The sequence below is a fragment of the Gopherus flavomarginatus genome, chromosome 20 (assembly GCF_025201925.1).
Source record: "Gopherus flavomarginatus isolate rGopFla2 chromosome 20, rGopFla2.mat.asm, whole genome shotgun sequence".
Classification (NCBI taxonomy): domain Eukaryota; kingdom Metazoa; phylum Chordata; order Testudines; family Testudinidae; genus Gopherus; species Gopherus flavomarginatus.
Genome location: NC_066636.1, coordinates 437,402 through 457,395, shown reverse-complemented (window position 1 = coordinate 457,395; position 19,994 = coordinate 437,402). Strand labels below are relative to the sequence as shown.

The 19,994-nt window shown below is 63.3% G+C and overlaps 1 protein-coding gene and 1 long non-coding RNA gene across 6 annotated transcripts; both read right to left on the bottom strand.

The window, feature by feature from the left end:
- Positions 1–244: 244 nt before the first annotated feature.
- LIPE (lipase E, hormone sensitive type) lies at positions 245–19,737 on the bottom strand. Of its 4 annotated transcripts, none has more exons than XM_050931102.1 (10): positions 19,609–19,737; positions 9,238–9,760; positions 8,797–8,887; positions 8,182–8,327; positions 7,368–7,553; positions 6,170–6,464; positions 5,143–5,370; positions 3,976–4,140; positions 1,849–2,210; positions 245–1,277 (listed from the first exon to the last, which is right to left on the bottom strand). In XM_050931102.1, the coding sequence occupies exons 2-10, from the start codon at positions 9,748–9,750 to the stop codon at positions 849–851; spliced, it is 2,415 nt and encodes an 804-aa protein (XP_050787059.1). In that variant the 5' UTR covers positions 9,751–9,760; positions 19,609–19,737; the 3' UTR covers positions 245–848. The 4 variants fall into 4 exon arrangements, with proteins under 4 accessions (XP_050787059.1, XP_050787058.1, XP_050787057.1 ...); XM_050931101.1 differs by lacking the exon at positions 19,609–19,737 and adding an exon at positions 18,420–19,200; XM_050931100.1 differs by lacking the exon at positions 19,609–19,737 and adding an exon at positions 10,405–11,760.
- On the bottom strand, positions 2,226–3,252 carry LOC127038469 (uncharacterized). Of its 2 annotated transcripts, XR_007770657.1 has the most exons (4): positions 3,091–3,252; positions 2,934–2,985; positions 2,444–2,478; positions 2,226–2,404 (listed from the first exon to the last, which is right to left on the bottom strand). It is a non-coding gene; the product is annotated as an uncharacterized LOC127038469 (long non-coding RNA). The 2 variants fall into 2 exon arrangements; XR_007770656.1 differs by lacking the exons at positions 2,444–2,478; positions 2,934–2,985 and adding an exon at positions 2,760–2,846.
- Positions 19,738–19,994: the final 257 nt, after the last annotated feature.

Sequence of the window (19,994 nt, the reverse complement as noted above, 5' to 3'; positions counted from 1 at the left end):
CAGGGAATGGGGCCCTTCGCCCAACCCCTGTAGGGGGAAGGGCCAGCTCAGAGGGGCAGGGAATGGGGCCCTTCGCCCAACCCCTGTAGGGGGAGGGGCTGGCTCAGAGGGGCAGGGAATGGGGCCCTTCGCCCAACCCCTGTAGGGGGAAGGGCCAGCTCAGAGGGGCAGGGAATGGGGCCCTGGGGCCTGGCCCCTGTAGGGGCACCAGCCCTGATCTGACCTGGCAGGATGGATGCTACAATTTGCTCAATATCAAACAGCCTTTTATTTACAAAACTGAAAGTTGTGGATGGGGGTCCCTGGAGCGCCCCCAGGAGGGAGCGCACCCCCAACCTTCCATTTGGTTCACAGCACCAGCAGGCAGGGGAGTGAGTAGTCTAGGGGGGCAGATGGGCTGAAATGGACTCCCCCCACTGCACACAGGGAAAGGAGGGGGGCAAAGAGCTCACACCCTACCCCCACCCCCAGAGTATGGGGTGGCAGCCCAGCTTGTCTGCTCCACCCCTGGAGTCAGTGTGGAAGGTGGGGCCTGGGGCTGCACCCTCAGCTCAGGCCTGGCACCTGGGGCGTCCCTTGGAGCGCAGGGGGACCCGTCCCGAGCAGCGCTGGAGTGTGGGAGCCCAGGAGGGACTGGGGGAGGGGGACGGGAGACACCCCCTCCTCAGGCCACAGGATACAGACAGCAGCAAACACCTGTCCAGCAAAAACCGCTACAGACCAGTCCCTGGGGACTGGGGGGGCAGCCAGGCTCTCAGCGTGGGGCCCTTCCCTCCTCCCCCTACTCGGAAGCTACAGAGAGAAAAGCACCAAGGGGCTCCCAGGAAATCCCTGACCACGGCCGGGGCTCACGCCCCCACCTCCCTGCCCGCCGGGCCACTCTGGGGCCCCGGCTCCCGCCTGTTGGGGGTTTCCACTGGGGCCCGACCCCCCTGTCCGGGTATGGTCTCCAAGGCAGCTGGGGTGGGACTCTTGAGGCTGGGCGTGGCCAGACCCGTGGCGACCTGGCCCATGGCAGCCCCTGAGGGCAGCGTCCGCTCCAGCTTGCGGTGCTTGCGGGGCGAGGGCGGGGCGGTGGGCGGCGTGGGCAGCAGGATCTCACGGATGACGCGGGTGCAGAGCGCGGCCGCCTGGCGGGTCTCACGGCACAACTGGGACAGGCTCAGGAAGCCGTGCGGCAAGTCCTGCACAATCCGCAGTGTCACTGGCTGGCCCAGCTCCCGCAGCCGCCGGGCAAACATCACCGAGTCGTCCAGCATGGGGTCCAGGGCACAGGCCTGCGGGAGTGGGGGTGGGGGGCAGAGTGGGGCCAAATGTCAATGGGGGCTATCACACTTCCCAGTGCCCTCCATGTGGGGCTCTCACTGCTATATGGACAAGTGCCCCCTGTGGGGCTCTCACTGCTATATGGACCAATGCCCCCCCACGGGGCTCTAACTCCTATATGGACCAGTGCTCCCCCTGTGGGGCTCTCACTGCTATATGGACCACTGCCCCTCATGGGGCTCTCACTGCTATCTAAACCAGTGCCCCCCCATGGGGGTCTTGCTGCTATATGGACCAGTGCCCCCTACCGTGGGGCTCTCTGCTATATAGACCAGTGCCCCCTCCCTGCAGGGCTCTCACTGCTATATGGACTAGTGCCCCCTCCCTGTGGGGCTCTCACTCCTATATAGACCGGTGCCCCCCCATGGGGTTGTCACTGCTATATGGACCAGTGACCCCCGTGGGGCTCTCACTGCTATATGAACCAGTAACCCCCTCCGTGGGGTTCTCACTGTTATATGGATCAGTCGACCCTCCAGGCTCCCCTGCACAATCTGGCTGACTGCCCACCCCGGGTCTCACCACGATATGGACCGGCGGCAGCCCTCGCAGCATGCTGTCCGGAGCCAGGAGGGGCGACATGAAGGGGTTCTTCACCACAGGCGATGCCTCCAGGGTGATGCTGGTGGAGGGCTGGTCCGAGCGCAGCGGCTCAAAGCCATCAGGATACTGCAGCACCTCGTCCCCAGGGGCCTCTTCCTCCAGCTGCCCCCCACTCAGGAAGAAGGTAGGGGGGCTGCCCTGAGGGGGGGCAGATGCAGGGGCAAGGGGGGCTGACACCCCACACAATAGATCCTGGCAGGTCTGGCTCTTGTGGGAGCCCCTGGATTTGACAGCTGAGTCATCGTCCAGCACTGCCTCCGAGACGCTCGTCCGCAGGGCCTCTGTGAGCCAGGGGAGACATGAGAGCCTGGGGACCCCCCGAATTCATCTAATCTCTCCCCTGCCAGGACCCCCCCAAATTCATCTAACCTCTCCCCTGCCGGGACCCCCCGAATCGTCCTCACCTCTCCCTTGTTGAGACTCCCCGAATCGGCCTCACCTCTCTGCTGCCGGGACCCCCCACCATCGACCTCACCTCTCCCCTGCCGGGACCCCCCCCCCAAATTCATCTAACCTCTCCCCTGCCAGGACTCCCTGAATCGGCCTCACCTCTCCCCTGCTGGGACTCCCCAAATTCATCTAACCTCTCCCCTGCTGGGACCCCCCTGAATTCATCTAACCCCTCCCCTGCCAGGACCCCCCGAATCAGCCTCACCTCTCCCCTGCCAGGACTCCCCAAATTCATCTAACCTCTCCCCTGCCAGGACCCCCCCGAACTGGCCTCATCTCTTCCCTGCTGGGACTCCCCAAATTGCCCTCACCTCCCCCCTGCCGGGACCCCCCCATCACCCTCACCTCTCCCCTGCTGGGACCCCTCGAATCCTCCTCACCTCTCCCCTGCTGGGACTCCCTGAATCGGCCTCACCTCTCCCCTGCCGGGACTCCCCAAATTGCCCTCACCTCTCCCCTGCTGGGACCTCCCCCATCATACTCACCCCTCCCCTGCCGGGACCCCCCCATCACCCTCACTTCTCCCCCGCTGGGACTCCCTGAATCGGCCTCACCTCTCCCCTGCCGGGACTCCCCAAATTGCCCTCACCTCTCCCCTGCTGGGACCTCCCCCATCATACTCACCCCTCCCCTGCCAGGACCCCTCAAATCATCCTCACCTCTCCCCTGATGGGACTCCCCAAATTGCCCTCACCTCTCCCCTGCCGGGACCCCCCCCATCGCTCTCACCTCTCCCCTGCTGGGACTCCCCGAATCGGCCTCACTTCTCCCCTGCTGGGCTGCCCTGCCCCACACCTTCGTGCCATGCGGTGCCAGGCTCTTCCAGGCTACCCCAGTGCCAGGCCGCCGTGACCCCCTGCCATGCAGCCCTGACCCCCTGCCACAGGCCGCCATGCCCCACACCTTCGTGCCATGCGGTGCCTGGCTCTCCCTGGCTGCCCCAGTGCCAGGCCGCCGTGCCCCCCTGCCACGCAGCCCTGGCCCCCTGCCACAGGCCGCCCTGCCCCACACCTTCATGCCATGCAGTGCCCGGCTCTCCCTGGCTGCCTCAGTGCCAGGCTGCCCTGCCCCACACCTTCATGACATGCGGCGCCAGGCTCTCCCAGGCTGCCCCAGTGCCAGGCCGCCGTGCCCCCCTGCCATGCAGCCCTGACCCCCTGCCACAGGCCGCCCTGCCCCACACCTTCGTGCCATGCGGTGCCAGGCTGCCCTGCCCCACACCTTCGTGCCATGCGGTGCCTGGCTCTCCCTGGCTGCCCCAGTGCCAGGCTGCCCTGCCTCACATCTACATGCCATGCGGTGCCCGGCTCTCCCTGGCTGCCCCTGATGCTGAGGGGCAGCGCCATGGGCGAGAGCTCCCTGGAACCCCACCCCGACCCCTGGGAGGCCCGTGCGGTTAGGGGCTGGCGAGGCAGTCCTACCAGCGGGTGGGTTAGTGAGGGCGGGGATCCTGGCTCCCAGGAGATGCGCCAGGGGCAGCAGCAGGAGCTGGGTGGTGGGGGGGCGGGGCTGGCACCAGACGCGCCCTGTGGAGACAAGGGGCAGGTGAGAGGGGGCGGGCAGGGGGCAGAGGTGGGGGCCCCATCCAGCTGTTACCTGCACCGGCCCCGTTGCTGCGCCCCGGGCCGTCCAGCAGCGCCCCCAGCCAGGCCGAGGCGCTTTGCCGCAGCTCCCGCAACAGCAGCGCTGTGTCCCGCCGCATCATGTTCACTGGGCCCAGCTTCTCCAGCCCAGGGGGCTCGCCCTCCGCCGGCTCCGTGCCTGGGGGGCAGGGACAGAGAGCATTGGGGTCCCCCCTGCACCTCACCAGAACCCCCACCTGCTCGCCCTCCGCCTGCTCCGTGCCTGGGGGGCAGGGACAGAGAGCATTGGGGTCCCCCTTGCACCTCACCAGAACCCCCACCTGCTCGCCCTCCGCCAGCTCCGTGCCTGGGAGGCAGGGACAGAGAGCATTGGGGTCCCCCCTGCACCTCACCAGAACCCCCACCTGCTCGCCCTCCGCCAGCTCCGTGCCTGGGGGGCAGGGACAGAGAGCACTGGGGTCCCCCCTGCACCCCACCTCTGGGCCTGCCCCCCTCCCTGCTCGCTCTCCGCCGGCTCTGTGCCTGGGGGGCAGGGACAGAAAGCATTGGGGTCCCCCCTGTACCTCACCAGAACCCCCACCTGCTCGCCCTCCACCGGCTCCGTGCCTGGGGGCAGGGACAGAGAGCATTGGGGTCCCTCCTGCACCCCACCTCTGGGCCTGCCCCCCTCCCTGCTCACCCTCCGCCGGCTCCGTGCCTGGGGGGCAGGGACAGAGAGCACTGGGGTCCCCCCTGCACCCCACCTTTGGGCCTGCCCCCCTCCCTGCTTGCCCTCGCTGGCTCTGTGCCTGGGGGGGCAGGGACAGAAAGCATCGGGGTCCCTCCTGCATCCCACCTCTGGGCCTGCCCCCTCCCTGCTCGCTCTCTGCCATCTCCATGACTGGGGGCAGGGACAGAAAGCACTGGGTCCCCCCTGCACCCCATCAGCCCACCTCCCTGCTCACCCTCCGCTGGCTCCGTGTCTGGGGGCAGGGACAGAGAGCACCAGGGTCCCCCCTGCACCCCACCAGCCCACCTCCCTGCTCACCCTCCAGTGGCTCTGTGTCGGGGGGCAGAGACAGAGAGCACCGGGGTCCCTGCTCTTTGCCCCCACAGCCACCAGCTCCCTCTTTTGCTCACCTGTCTCCCCATTTTTGCCCCCTGTAACTGCCCACTGTCCCCCCGTACACCCCCCCCGTACCGGCGTAGGCGCTGAGGCACTTGCAGAGCACGCTGAGGGGCAGCAGGGGGTCGAGCAGCGTGAGCAGGCGGGAGGGCGAGGCCGCGGCCCGCACCAGGGTGACAGGATAGGCCGCCATGATGCCGTCGGGTAGCTGGATGCCGAAGGCGGCTGCCCGCATGGTCACGGTGAGGCAGAGGTTCCCGCCTGCGCTGTCCCCCGCCAGGCAGACCCGCTGCGCCGTGGAGCCTGTGGGGAGACAGGGTGAGAGTGTGGGAGGGAGAAGGGGGGGCAGATAACCTGGCAGGGGCGCCTACCCGGTCTGTTCATGCCCCACACTCTCCAGCCCCTGCCTGTCCCACCCAGCGAACAATGTCAGGGTGCTGCCCGCCACGTGCCCGTCACACCCAGCAAGGGGTGCTGGGGTCCCTCTGTCCAGCCCCACCAGCAGCAGGCCCTGCCCCCCATGTGCCCGTCACACCCAGCAGGGGGTGCTGGGGTCCCTCCATCCCATCCCGTCACACCCAGCAGGGGGTGATGGGGGCCCCCTGTCCATTCCCTTCAGTGGAGGCACTGGGGTCCACCCAATCCATCCCATCTCACCCAGCAAGGCTCTGGGCTGCCCACAGCCATGGGGAGCCCAGAGCCCTTTAAATCCCAGGGGGTGCTGGGGTCCCCTCGTCCCATCCCGTCCCCCACGGTAGGGGTGCTGAGGTGCCTGGTCTCAGCCAGCAGAGGGTGCTGAGGTCCCCCTGTCCCATCCCCCCCAGAGGGGGGTGCTGGGGTCCCCCCGCCCTGTCCCGTCCCCCCCAGCAGGGGTGCGGGGTCCCGGGTCTCACCCAGCGGGGGGTGCTGAGGTCCCCCCGTGCCGTCCCCCCCAGCAGGGGTGCGGGGTCTCGGGTCTCATCCAGCAGGGGGTGCTGGGGTCCCCTCGCCCCGTCCCGTCCCCCCCAGCAGGGGTGCGGGGTCCCGGGTCTCACCCAGCGGGGGGTGCTGGGGTCCCCCCGTCCCGTCCCCCCCAGCAGGGGTGCGGGGTCCCGGGTCTCACCCAACAGGCGGCAGTGACGCAGGGCCCAGCAGTAGGCGTAGAAGCACTCCTCCAGGGCGCGGGGGAACGGGGCCTCGGGCGCCAGGGCGTAGTCAACGGCGAGCACGGGGGCGCCCAGCTCCTGCGCCCAGCCCCGCAGGTACGGCTCGTGGGACTTGGACGTCTGCGCCACGAACCCGCCGCCGTGGAAGTGAACCAGCAGGAGGGGCGAGGGGGGCGCGGGCGCCGCCTTGCGCCACAGCTCCAGCCCCAGCGGGCCCTCAGCCTGGGCCAACGCGGAGAGCGCCTCGCTGTCCTGGGGAGAGCGGGGGGGACAGTGTGAGGGATCCCCTGCCTGTACCCCCGCCCCGCACACCCTGCCCGGGACCCCCCGACTGTCCCTGCCCCACACATCCTGCCCGGGATCCCTCCGACTGTCCTCCACAACACACACCCTGCCAGGGACGCCCGACTGTCCCCCCCCATCCCCGCACACCCTGCCTGGGACCCCCCTGACTGTCCCTGCCCCACACATCCTGCTCGGGATCCCTCCGACTGTCCCTGCCCAACACATCCTGCCTGGGATCCCTCCGACTGTCTTCCCCAACACACACCCTGCCAAGGACGCTCGACTGTCCCCCCCGTCCCCGCACACCCTGCCTGGGACCCCCCTGACTGTCCCTGCCCCACACATCCTGCCCGGGACCCCCCTGACTGTCCTCCCCAACACACACCCTGCCAGGGACCCCAGACTCTCCCCCCCACCCCCGCTCACGCCTGCCCGGGACCCCCTGCCCGTACCCCCCATGCACCCTGTGTGGGACCCCCTATCGCACTCTGTACCCTGCCCTGCCTGGGTCCCCCCACCTCACTCAGCACCCTGCGCTGCCTGGGATCCCCTGCCTGCCCCATGGGATCCCCCATTGCACTCTGTACCCTGCCTTGCCAGGGACCCCCTGCTGTCCCCCCATGTGTGCCCTGCCCAGCACACCCCCGCCCAGATCCCAGTGATCTCCCGCCCATCTCCCCCATGCACACCCTGCCTGGAACCCACCACCCCACCCGGTCCCCGTAGCCCCCCCACAGAACTCCCTCAGGATCCAACTCCCCAGACCTGCCAGGACCCCACCTGGTTCTGCTCACTCCCCTCCCCCATCCCAGAGCTCCCAGCCCCACGCTCACCTGCCCCCCAGCAGACCCCTGCCCACCAGCCCCTCACCTGCCCCTCACGCAGCTCGTGGGAGATGAGGCGCATGTGGACGGGCCCTGGGCCAGTGTGCGCCACCGGGGGGCTGATAGTGATGCTCAGCGAGGGGTCAGCAGCCAGCGGCAGCTCGAAGGGCTCAGGGGGCACCGTCAGCGCCCGGCTCACCCGCACCGGCGTGGATGCCAGGCTGGCCACGGACTGCGGGGGAGGGGGAGGGTGAGCGGGGCCCCCAGGCAGGTCCGACCCTGCACTCCCACCCCGATCCGTGCCCCACAGCACCTTGCACCGCTCCACCCCCCCACCCCACAGCGCCCTGTGCCGCTCCAACCTGCCCTGCCCCAAAGCGCCCTGCACCGGGCCCTGCTCCCACCCCCCCCACTCCACAGCGCCCTGTACCAGGTACTGCTCCCACCCCCATAGCACCTTGCACAGCTCCACCCCCCCCACCCCACAGCGCCCTATACCAGGTACTGCTCCCACCCCCATAGCACCTTGCACCGCTCCACCCCCCCCACCCCACAGCGCCCTATACCAGGTACTGCTCCCACCCCCATAGCACCTTGCACAGCTCCACCCCCCCCACCCCACAGCGCCCTATACCAGGTACTGCTCCCACCCCCACAGCACCTTGCACTGCTCCAACCCCACCTGCCCCACAGCACCCTGCACCGGGCACTGCTCCCACCCCCACAGCACCTTGCACTGCTCCACCCCCCCAACCCCACAGCACCCTGCGCCTGGCCCTGCTCCCACCCCTACCCCAACCCCACAGCACCCTGTGCCGGGCACCGCTCCTACCCTGTGCCCGGGACAGCCCCGCACTCACAGCCAGCAGCTCGGTCTCCGTCAGGTTCCAGAAGCTCTTCCAGAAATGCACGTCGAGGTTCTGCGTGATCCTCTCGAACTCGGCTCCTCGCAGCTCTGGGTCGATGGCGAACTTCCCCGAAGTGAACAGCGAGCTGGCCGCCATGCCTGGAGGAACGGGAGATCGGCGATGTGGTGCTGTCCCCTGGCCCTGCCCCCCCGGTCCTGTGGGGCTCCCAGGGCCCCAGCCTGCACCCCCGGCAGTGCTCCCTCATGCTGCCTTCCCACAGCCCTGCCTGCCCTCCCGCCCACCCCAGCAGTGCTCCCTCACCCCCACAAGCTTCCTCCACAGCGAGGCTCCATGGGCAGCCAGGAACGGGGCCCAGCCCCCAATGGGCAGGGAAGCGGGCAAAGCAGTGCATTGTGGGTAGCAGCCAGGTCAGATGAGTCCCCTAGGCAGCAGGCTGGGCTGAGTGGGCCCAGAAGGGAATTGTGGGTTCAGCCAGCCTGTGGCTGCAGTGCATCATGGGACCAGCACCCCCCCAGAGGCTGCAGTGCATTGTGGGAGAAGCCCCCCCCGGGCTGCAGTGCATCATGAGAGCAGAAGCCCCCCATCCCCAGTGGCCGCCCCACTCACTGAGGCCGGAGTCGTGGCGTCTGTAGTTCTCGCCGAAAGAGACCAGGCTGATGGCGATGGTCTGGAGGAAGGGCCGGATGGAGGGGGCGAACTGCAGGGCAAAGGGCAAAGGTCACCACTCTGCACCCCGAGACCGGGTCGGAGGCTCTGAGGGACACCCCTGCCCGGGTGCTGTGCAGGAAGCATGATGGTGGCTCACCCTCCCCATGGGTGTTCAGTGGGGGGGCAGAGGGACGGGTGTGGCCAAGGCGCGAGGGGGGCGAGCAATTGGGGGGCCATGGGGGGGGGGGTCCTTCTGGCCTGGGTGCGAGGGGCACAGCTGGGGGGGTGGCCACAGCAGAATCCCTGAGCACGTCTGGCTGCCAGGGACTCGGATGCGCTTCCTTCTGCCCCTGGGTTGCCCCTCCCTGACTCGCCAATCCCCCGTGGCCCGGCCCCCACCTGGAAGCCCAGGCAGCGCCCGTAGAAGCAGCCCTTGTGCAGGGTGCCGTACTCCCGCAGCACCCGCTCGGTCAGGCCGCGCTCCTCATGGTGGAAGAGGCAGCCGGGGCGGTTGTGGGTCAGCAGGCGCTGCGCCAGGTACAGCAGCGCCCGCAGCTGGCTCAGGGCGGCGCAATAGGCCTCCAGCTCGGCTGCGTTGTGGCCCGTGCGGAAGAAGACGCTGCGGCGGTTGGCGGCCACGTAGCGGCTCTTGTGCAGGACGTGGGCCAGGCAGCAGCGCGCCGTCTGCGCCAGGCTGCGGTACCCGTTGGCCGGCGTGGCCTCATCCAGGTCGAAGACGTGGTAGACGCTGGCGAAGTGGCGCAGGATCGGCTCCAGGCAGCGGGCGTGCTCCCCGATAGCCGTGAAGGCCGCCACGAACCGGCGCCCCGTCTCTGAGGCGCTCTGCCGGAAGAAGGCCACGTTGTCCTCGGCCACCACGTGCAGGGCATGGAACAGGGGCCGGGAGTCCATGGCGCGGGGCCTGCGGGGAGACAGGGGAGGTTAGCTGGAGGGGGGACCAGGCAGGGAGGGGGGTGTTAGCTGGGTGACTTGGGGGGGCTTGCAATGGGAGAGACGGGGGGGTATGGTGAGTGGAGTAAGTAACCCCCACTCACCCCTTCCAGTGCCCACCTGGGCTCCCCCATACCTAATAGCCCCAGCCAGCCCCCAGTATTCAGCCCCAGTTAGGGCCCCCCCCATAATCACCCCCCACATCACCCCAGCTATTTACCCCCCACACCCTAGCCAGGATCCCTTGTGCTTACTCCCTGAGAACCCCGTCAAATCTGCCACCAGTCACCCCCAGCACCGCAGCTGGGACCCGCTTTGCACTCATCCCTCAGCATCCTCCCACAGCAACCGCGCCCTGTGCTCATCCCCCCCAGCTGGGACCCCAGCCCCCCCCCTCAAACGCCCACTCACCTTCAACCCCCTGTGCTCAACCCCGCAGCTGGGACCCCAGACCCCTCCCCCCAAACTCTCACTCACCCTCAATCCCCTGTGCTCATCCCCCCAATGCCCCAGCCAGGGCCCCAGCGCCCCAGCCAGGGCCCCAGCGCCACTCAACTTCAACCCCCTGTGCTCATCCCCCCAGCACCCCAGCAGGGATCCCACCCCCGTACTCACCCCCAGCCAGACCCCCCACCACCACAGTCACCCTCAGCCGCTGCCTGCTCCCCTGGCTGAGCCCTGGCAGACCCAGTTCCCTGAGGCTCTTTATAGCCCAGCTGGGAGCCAGGGAGTCGGCTCCACCCCTGGGAAGGGGTTGAGCCCATGGAAGGGAGGGGGCAAGAGGCACTGACAGGGAGTGGGGGCTGGTGGTGAGAGCAGGCGGGGCTGGGAGCCAGGACTCCTGGGTTCTCTCCCTGGCTCTGGGAGGGGCCTGGGATCCAGGACTCCCGGGTTCTCTCCCTGGCTCTGGGAGGGGAGTGGGGGGGCTGGTGGTGAGAGCAGGGGGGGCTGAGAGCCAGGACTCCTGGGTTCTGTCCCTGGCTCTGGGAGGGGAGTGGGGGCTGGTGGTTAGAGCAGGGGGGGCTGGGAGCCAGGACTCCTGGGTTCTGTCCCTGGCTCTGGGAGGGGAGTGGGGGCTGGTGGTTAGAGCAGGGGGGGCTGGGAGCCAGGACTCCTGGGTTCTCTCCCTGGCTCTGGGAGGGGAGTGGGGGCTGGTTGTTAGAGCAGGGAAACTGCCCGCACCCGCTCCCCACCCAGGGCAGGCTCACAGCCAGGCTCCCATCTCACCCCACACCCCTGGGCTCTTTCACCCAGACCCGGCGTCCCCATGGTTGGGAGCCTCCGTTCACACTGCTCCCCACAACCCCCCCTCCAGCAGGGGCTGCAGCTGCTGTTAAGCAGGGCCTCACCCAGGGTCCCTGGGGCCTGGCTCCGAGCAAACAACAGCCTGGGGCACTGACCTCCAGACAGCGCCCCACAGCCGGGCCAGGCAGCCCAGGGTCAGCCCCCCATGGCTCAGCCCCCCGGGCACATCCTGCCCAGACATGGGGTGTGTTATCCTGCAAGGGAGGGGGTCCCCTCTCCAGCTGCCCTGATGCCAGCACTGATGGGGTTAAGGAGATGGGGGGCTGGCCCTGCTTGGCAGCTGCGAAAGCTCTGGGGACTGGGCAGGAATGTGCACAAACAGCTGGACTGGGGCAGGGGGAACTGGGGCAGGGGGTGCTGGGGGGGCACGAGGTCTGGAAGGGCTGGGGGTGCAGGGGCTGGGGCAGAGGACACTGTGGGGTTGGACAGGGGGGTACTAAGGGGCAGGGGATCCAGAGGGGCTGGGGTCTCTCTCTCTCTAGTGTCTATCCCCCGAGGAGGGGGGTATCGGAGGGGGAGGAGTTCCTATTTTAGGTGGTTCTAGTAATTGTGCCTGCCCACCAGCAGCCATAAGCTGTCCCCCCCCCGCCCCCCCAACACACACTACCTTGGCCAGCCCCACAGTCTGCCCCTCCCCTCCAACAGAGCTGAGACACCCACAGGTATCTGAGATCCCCATGGCTAGCTGGCCTCCCATCTCCCCAGGCGGCTCCCTCCCTCCATCCCCCCAGGTGCTGCCCCCTCAGGGGATGGCTCCCTTCCCCCCTCCCCCCAGGTGCTGCCCCCCCAGGGGATGGCTCCCTTCCCCCCTCCCCCCAGGCACTGCCCCCCAGTGTGCTGTTGACGGCTGCTGTGCCCCCCAAGGCTGTCAGCGGGGGGGGGCACCGTCACTGGCTGCCGGCCTTGTGACTCCCAGGGACAGAGGCCCGCGCAGGGAGACGGGAGCCGTCGGTGCCAGGGCGGCTGGGCGCACACAGAGCTCATTGTACCACCTGCCTGCCCGAGGGGGCCCCCACAGCACAGCTCCGTGGGGGAGGGGACCTTGGGTGAGTCCTGGCCGGGGGCGAGAGCCTTGTCTTGCCCCACACTGCCCCAGGATCCCAGACTTGGGGGGCAGGTGCGTTTGTGCCCAGCGTGTCTGCAGTCATAGAGCAAAGATCATGGGGCAACAAAGGGACCTTGCGCCCCAAGGGAGGCAGGAAGGGGTCACCCCCCCGGTGCACCAACCAGAGAGAGGAGCTAGAAACCGCTCCCCCCACCATAATAAAGAAAGGCCCATGCTCCACACCTCCCCCCAAGCTTACCCAGTGTGGCGTGTCCCACTCCCCCCAAGACAGCACCCAGCATGCCACGTCCCTTGCCCCCTCTATCCCCCCACATTCCCCAGCATGATACACTCCCTTCCCCAGCGCCACAACACTTCGAGGGTCAGAGACACCCAGCAGAGCCAGCTGTCCCCAACCACACAGCCCCACAACACTTGGAGGGACACGACACACCCGGCTGTACTGCCCCACGCAGCATCTCGAGGTCAGAGACACCCATTAGACATGGCTGTACCACCCCACACAGCCCCACAACATGTCGAGGTCAGAGACATGTGGCTGTACCAACCCACACAGCCCCACAACACCTCGAGGGATATGAGACACCCAGCTGTACTGCCCCATACAGCCCCACAACACTTCGAGGGACACGAGACACTCAGCTGTACCAACCCACACAGCATCTCAAGGTCAGAGACACGTGGCTGTACCAACCCACATAGCACCACAACACCTTGAGGGTCAGAGACACCCGTCATAAGTGGCTGTAGCACCCCACACAGCACCACAACATCTCACAGGGTCAGAGACACCCAGCAGAGCCAGCTGTACCCACCCACACAGCCCCAGAACACCTCAAGGGACACAAAACACCCGGCTGTACCGCCCCACAATACCTCAAAGTCAGAGACACCTGGCTGTATCGCCCCACAACACCTCGAGGGACACAAGATATCCGGCTGTACCGCCCCACACAGCTCCACAACACCTCGAGGTCAGAGACACTTGTCAGACGTGGCTGTATCACCCCACGCAGCACCAGAAGGAAGAATTTTAGGCCCAGATAAATGAAACCCAACAGAGGCGTCGAAGATTTAAGAATGGCCATGGGAACGTCAGGCTCTCCGAACGCTCTGCCACGGGCCCCTTCGGACCGAGGCCATTGTGTTGCCGGAGCGGCTGGACCTAGAGGAACATGGCAGATAGCTCAGGCCAGGCCAACTGAGGGGACAGAAGCGCGATCAGGCAGGAATATATCGGAAGCGTCATGCATGGTGCACGGGGCTTGTTTTACACTAGAGAATGCTCAGAAGAGCTAAGTAGCCACCAGCCAAGACGCCGCCATCGCTTAGACAAGCCACTCCAGTAACCATGCGCCCGGTGCCTGCACAGAGGCTTCTGCGCACAGCTCTCCTACCCACCTTCTCGCAGGGGTGCAGGGCGTCATCTGGCACCAGGATAGGAGGCGCATGCCACTCCCGTGCGATCTCATTCACTTATCTCTGGCCGGTGCCAGAGTAAGAGAACGAGTCGAACGACTCTACGTCAGTGTGACGAGCTGCCAAAGGAGGACAGAGCCCTGTGAGAGCGGGATGGGACTGACGGAGAGAGGGCACACGGGGGTGGACCCGGCTGGCCAGAGAAGCCCAGGGCAGAGACGCCTGTGGAAGTCGGTTGCTGACTGACGATAAGTCACCAGCAGGAGGCCGCGTGGCCGAGTGAGTCTTACACCAGCGGGGATGGCACAAGACGACTTGTGCAGTGACAGTATTGCAACACCTTCAACTGGCACCTTGCCGGAGAGGGTCCCAGGCCATCAGTTGCCAGGAGACAGGGTGTCGGCCATTCTCTGTGCAGACAGCATCACACTGGTACTGTCAGGCTCTGCACCAATCACACCCCTTTATCCCACCACCTATATACCTAAGAACTGCATAGGGGAAACTGAGGCAAGCACACAGTATTCAGTGAAAACATTAAGCCCATTCCCATTTCGTCACACCATAAAGCTGACTGGTCCCATTTCACGGCCACAGGAGAAAATTATTTCTTCCACACCTAGGAAGGTTTTCCAACCTGTGCTGTGGAAATCAGCGGAAAGGAGGAAGGTGAGAGGCAGAAATGGACCCCAGGCTAGAATCATACAGGGATGGAAGATTTCAGGAGGGAAGGAATCCGGTTCGACTGGAGGCTGAACGGACCCTTGCAGGCGAAGAGGCCAGATGGAAATGGAAGAAAGTCTCAAAAGAACTCGCCCTGAAAACAGCTGAATGTAGACAAAGGCATTGAGAAGAGACTTGCGGATGGCTGGATCCTCACGGGAGAAAGGATTTGTAGATGACACTGCAGGGAATTGAGACGAAACAGACCAACACTAGCAATCTAAGGGCTTGGCTACACTTGCGAGTTACAGAGCAATAAAGGAGCCCGGGTGCACTAGCTCACTCCCCATCCACACTGGCAAGGCACGTAGAGTGCTCTGACTCCACGGCTACAGCACTGCTGGTACTGCTCCTTGGCGAGAGGAATAACGTTTGCTGCACCCTTGGCTACAACGCCCAGGTGTCAGTGTGAATGAGGTGTTGCGTTACTGTGCTCTGATCAGCCTCTGGACACGTCCCATAAGCCCCTTAACTCAAGTGGCCACTCTTGTCACTGTTTTGCTCCTGTAGGAATGCGGAAATGCCCTTTCAAAGCTCCGTTTCTGACAGCCAGCATGCAAGCCATTAGTGTGAAATGCTGTGTGAGAGAGAGAGAGGCGGGGGGGGGGAGTGGGAGGCCTGCGGCTGTCTGAACTCACAAGACAGCATGCTGACATGCTCTCAGCCCCCCCCAAATCTCACTCTCTCTCCTCCCGTCACACTCCACCCCACCCCCGATATGAAAAGCATGTTGCAGTCACATGCTGGGATAGCTCCCCATAATGCACCGCTCCTAATGCCACTGCAAGTGCCGCAAATGTGGCCACACCAGCGTGCAAGCAGCTGTCAGTGTGGACAGACTGCAGCGCTTTCCCTACTGCGCTCTCCAAAGGCGGGTTTAACTCACAACGCCCTACATCTGCAAGTGTCGCCATGCCCTTAAGAACACCACTATCCAGACAAATGGAGATACAGATGCAAAAGGTGACAGAGTCTGTGAATATTGTACCAAGACTAGCAGGCTCCCAAAGACAAAGATGGAGCCGCTGCAAATCATACAAGATGGACTATCCAGGAGGAAAGACAAAGAGAATTTAAAAACGTGCACTCGCATTTCACCAAGTACCCTGGCTTTAGTGAGATCTCTCTCGTACACGAGGTAGAAAATGCAATAGAGAAGCTCAAACCAAGAATCCTGTGGGCTGGACCTCCCCTATGGTTATGTGGACAAGCACTCTGGGAAGAAGGCTAAAGCCAGGTTGTTGGAGTTCATCAACAAATCATGGATAAAAGGACGGTTCCTAATCAGTGGAACTCAGCAGTTATTGTTCTTAAGTCTGGCATGGACCCATCTTCTCCAAGCTGCTACCAGCCTCTATCCTCAGCCAGTCACCGCAACAGATAACGGGACACACGGTCCAATCACAGCTTCTGTGGGGGCTTCCAACAGGAGGGAAGATGAAACTCATCCCAATGGCAGACGGGCCTCGCATTCAGTTACAGGCTCCCTGGGAGCCTTCTCTTAGCCTCCCATCCCAGCCACCACAATGGCCAAGAGGCGTCTGTTTGGATCTCAGCGCGGCGTGTGATAGAGTCTCAGTGAAACCCAGCGAGAGGGGAAGCCATGGCACAACGTACCTTGGGATAGGAGATTTCCTGCTGCCCAGGACAATAACGGGAAGACTAATGGTACTTTTTTGAAGGCAAGGCCTCAGCACAGGAGTTCCTTCGGGCTCAGTGTTAAGGCCTCTTTTCCTGCTGGACTCCTCTGGACTGTCCGGCAGCGTGACATCACCTGTATGCCTGTGTGCAGGCAAGATCATGCTGTGTGTCAGGGTCAGAAATAGATGTAGTGGAGGATGAACTGAATGAGGACTTGGAACTGTAACGAAATGAGCAAACGAACAAACTTCAGATGAATCCAGCAAAACTGTAAGAGGTTCAGTGACAGTCTGAAACTGACACTGGATGGAGAACGTGTTACGTTGAGGGCGAGCCAGTATACTCTGGAACAACCTTGGACACGGAACGAAGGTTTGGGCCACAAGTCAAAAAGACTAAACCTGCTACAGTGTATTGCCGACACCAACTGGGGCTCCTGTGTTTGGATCCTGCTCACATACTGCTGGATAGTTCGCCCAATACGTGAATCTGCCCTCTGGTCTGGTCACAGCAGCGCTGCCAAGATGGAAGTTATGCAGTCGTCCACAATTCATACAGCAGCTGCAGCTGTAAGTTCCTCTCCAACCGCAGTGTGTGACCAAGAGTCTGATGTTCACCCTCTTGAGAATCGTAGAAAAGAACAGCTAATTCGGTACGGAAATCATCTCATTCCCGCCTGAACATCATTACTGCTCACGTCTAGGCAGGAATTGGAAAGCCAAGTGCAGGCTGAAACCATCATCCCATTTTAAAGGTGTGCCAAGGCGACCAAGAAAACAGGAGCATTTGGGGATGTTAGGAGGGGAGCGGGCACGAAGAATCTGGTTTGCACAATAATTTTTCCACATAGACTCATAGACTCCAGGGTCAGAAGGGACCAATGTGATCATCCAGTCCGACCCCCTGCACAAAGCAGGCCGCAGAACCCTACCCATCCACTTCTATAACAAACCCCTAACCTATGTCCGAGTTATCGAAGTCTTCAAATTGTGGTTTGAAGACCTCAAGCTGCAGAGAATCCACCAGCAAGTGACCCATGCCCCATGCTGCAGAGGAAGGCGAAAAACATCCAGGGCCTCTGCCAATCTGCTCCGGGGAGAAAATTCCTTCCCGACCCCAAATATGGCGATCAGCTAAACCCTGAGCATGTGGGCAAGACTCACCAGCCAGCACTCAGGAAAGAATTCTCTGCAGTAACTCAGATCCCATCCCATCCAACATCCCATCACAGACCACTGGGCATACTTATCTGCTGATATCAAAGATCAATTGCTAAAATTAAGCTATCCCATCATACCATCCCTTCCATAAACTTATCAAGCTTAGTCTTAAAGCCAGCTATGTCTTTTGCTCCCACTACTCCCCTTGGAAGGCTATTCCAGAACTTCACTCCTCTAATGGTTAGAAACCTTCGTCTAATTTCAAGTCTAAACTTCCTAGTATCCAGTTTATACCCATTTGTTCTTGTGTCTACATTGGTACTAAGCTTAAATAATTCCTCTCCCTCCCTAATATTAATCCCTCTGATATATTTATAAAGAGCAATCATATCCCCCCCTCAACCTTCTTTTGGTTAGGCTGAACAAGCCAAGCTCTTTGAGTCTCCTTTCATATGACAGGTTTTCTATTCCTCGGATCATCCTAGCAGCCCGTCTCTGAACCTGTTCCAGTTTGAATTCATCCTTAAACACGGGAGACCAGAACAGCACACAGTATTCCAGGTGAGGTCTCACCAGTGCCTTATATAACGGTACTAACACCTCCTTATCTTTGCTGGAAATACCTCGCCTGATGCATCCTAAAACCGCATTAGCTTTTTTAACAGCCATATCACATTGGCAGCTCATAGTCATCCTGTGATCTACCAGTACCCCAAGGTCCTTCTCCTCCTCTGTTGCTTCCAACTGATGTGTCCCCAATGTATATCTAAAATTCTTATTATTAATCCCTAAGTGCATGACCTTGCACTTTTCACTATTAAATTTCATCCTATTACTATTACTCCAGTTTACAAGGTCATCCAGATCTTCCTGTATGATATCCCGGTCCTTCTCTGTGTTAGCAATACCCTCCAGCTTTGTGTCATCCGCAAACTTTATTAGCACATTCCCGCTTTTTGTGCCAAGGTTAGTAATAAAAAGGTTAAATAAGATTGGTCCCAAAACCGATCCTTGAGGAACTCCACTAGTAACCTCCTTCCAGCCTGACAGTTCACCCTTCAGTACGACCCGTTGTAGTCTCCCCTTTAACCAGTTCCTTATCCACCTTTTAATTTTAATATTGATCCCCATCTTTTCCAATTTAACTAATAATTACGCATGTGGAACCGTGTCAAATGCCTCACTGAAATCGAGGTAAATTAGGTCTACTGCATTTCCTTTGTCTAAATAGTCTGTCACCTTCTCAAAGAAGGAGATCAGGTTGGTTTGGCACGATCTACCTTTAGTAAAACCATGTTGTAATTTGTCCCAGTTACCACATGAACTGATTTATTTCAGTAAACGTCTCTCTCTTCTGGAACCGAGCTCGAAGGAACATGTGGACTTGGCCCCACTAAGGAAAATTGCAGAAAAGAGCACCTAAGAGTATCAGTCACAAGGCGAGTAGAGACACGCGCCCACTGATGGTTTGTCCGACAAATCCTTCCAGCATGGTGGTCGCAGTGTCCTCGTCCCATGGCTAACAGAGAGGGCACAAGAAAGAGCCTTCGGTCAGGGCACATCAGCTCCAAGTCTATGGCTGAGGTGAATTCTCCCTGCACTGCAGGCTCCGAGCAGATGAGAGGCTGGTGTTTTGCTGTTGACATGCAGGCGGCCACCTCGGTTCCCTTCACAAAACCAGAACCGAACTGTTGGGCGGTTCAGAGGTTGGAAGTGGAGGCAGGAGACTGACTTTTCACTGGACCCCTCACACACTGGTGTACCTGGGGGTGTGGGAGCGCCTGACCTGGCCAAAGCTGGAAGGCTGGAAACCGAGGTAGGAACGACACCGGTTGCGGATAGCGACGCCCTAGCAAGGGAAAAAGTCACTAAACCAACGGCTGAAAGAACCGATCCCGTGAGTGACGTGGAAGCGCCTCGGGCAGGAACGTTCCCTGTGGTGAGTGTGGCCAGGACACGAGCGAGACGGGACAGGAGCTTCCACACTGCGAGACGTGTCGTGAGCGGCGTTAGCGCCTGAGGAACGGGACGCGCCGACCTCTGGCTCCAGCCCTTCGCCAGGGGCCTGAGCGGGGCCAGCTCCGCCCCGAGCCCCGGCCTGGCCGAGCCTGGGGGGACAGGAGCCCCCGGCCTGGCCGAGCCTGGGGGGACAGGAGCCCCCGGCCTGGCCGAGCCTGGGGGGGCAGGAGCCCCCGGCCTGGGGGGGGCAGGAGCCCCCGGCCTGGCCCGAGCCTGGGGGGGGCAGGAGCCCCCGGCCTGGGGGGGCAGGAGCCCGGCCGCTGACAGGCCCGGGCCGGGTCCCCGCCTCCCCCGAGCGGGCCCAGCTCCGCCCCGAGCCCCGGCCTGGCACGAGCCTGTCCCGGCCGGCGGGGGGGGGGGGAGCTGGGCGGGGCCGGACCCCGAGGGACCCGCGCGGAGCCCGGACGCCTGGGTCCATCCAGCCCTGCCCCCCCGTGCCTCAGTTTACCCGGCGGGCGCTGCGCCCCGCGCCCCCCCCGCTCCCACCTGCGGCTCCGGCTCCGCCCCTCAGACCGGCTCCCGCTTCCGGCTCCCACCGGCCCCGGATCGGGCACGTCACGCGCGCCGGCCAATCAGCAGCGGCGCCGGTGGCGCCACGTCTGTTACCGGGGTAACCGCGTCGCCTCCCCCGCGCAGCGCCGCCTGCGGGCCGCGACCTCTGACCCCTGCGGGTCACTGCCCTGGCCCCGCCCTCGCGCGGTGACCTCTGACCCCAGCACCCCCCAGGGCCTGGCCCCGACCTCTGACCTTTAACCCCACTGGCAAAACCCCGTCTTAGTGTCCCCTCCCCAGGGCCCCTCCCCCAGACCCTGTGCCGGGGCGGGGTGGGCTCCCCTCTCCCCCCAGCGCCCCCCCGTGGGGACACCCCAGGC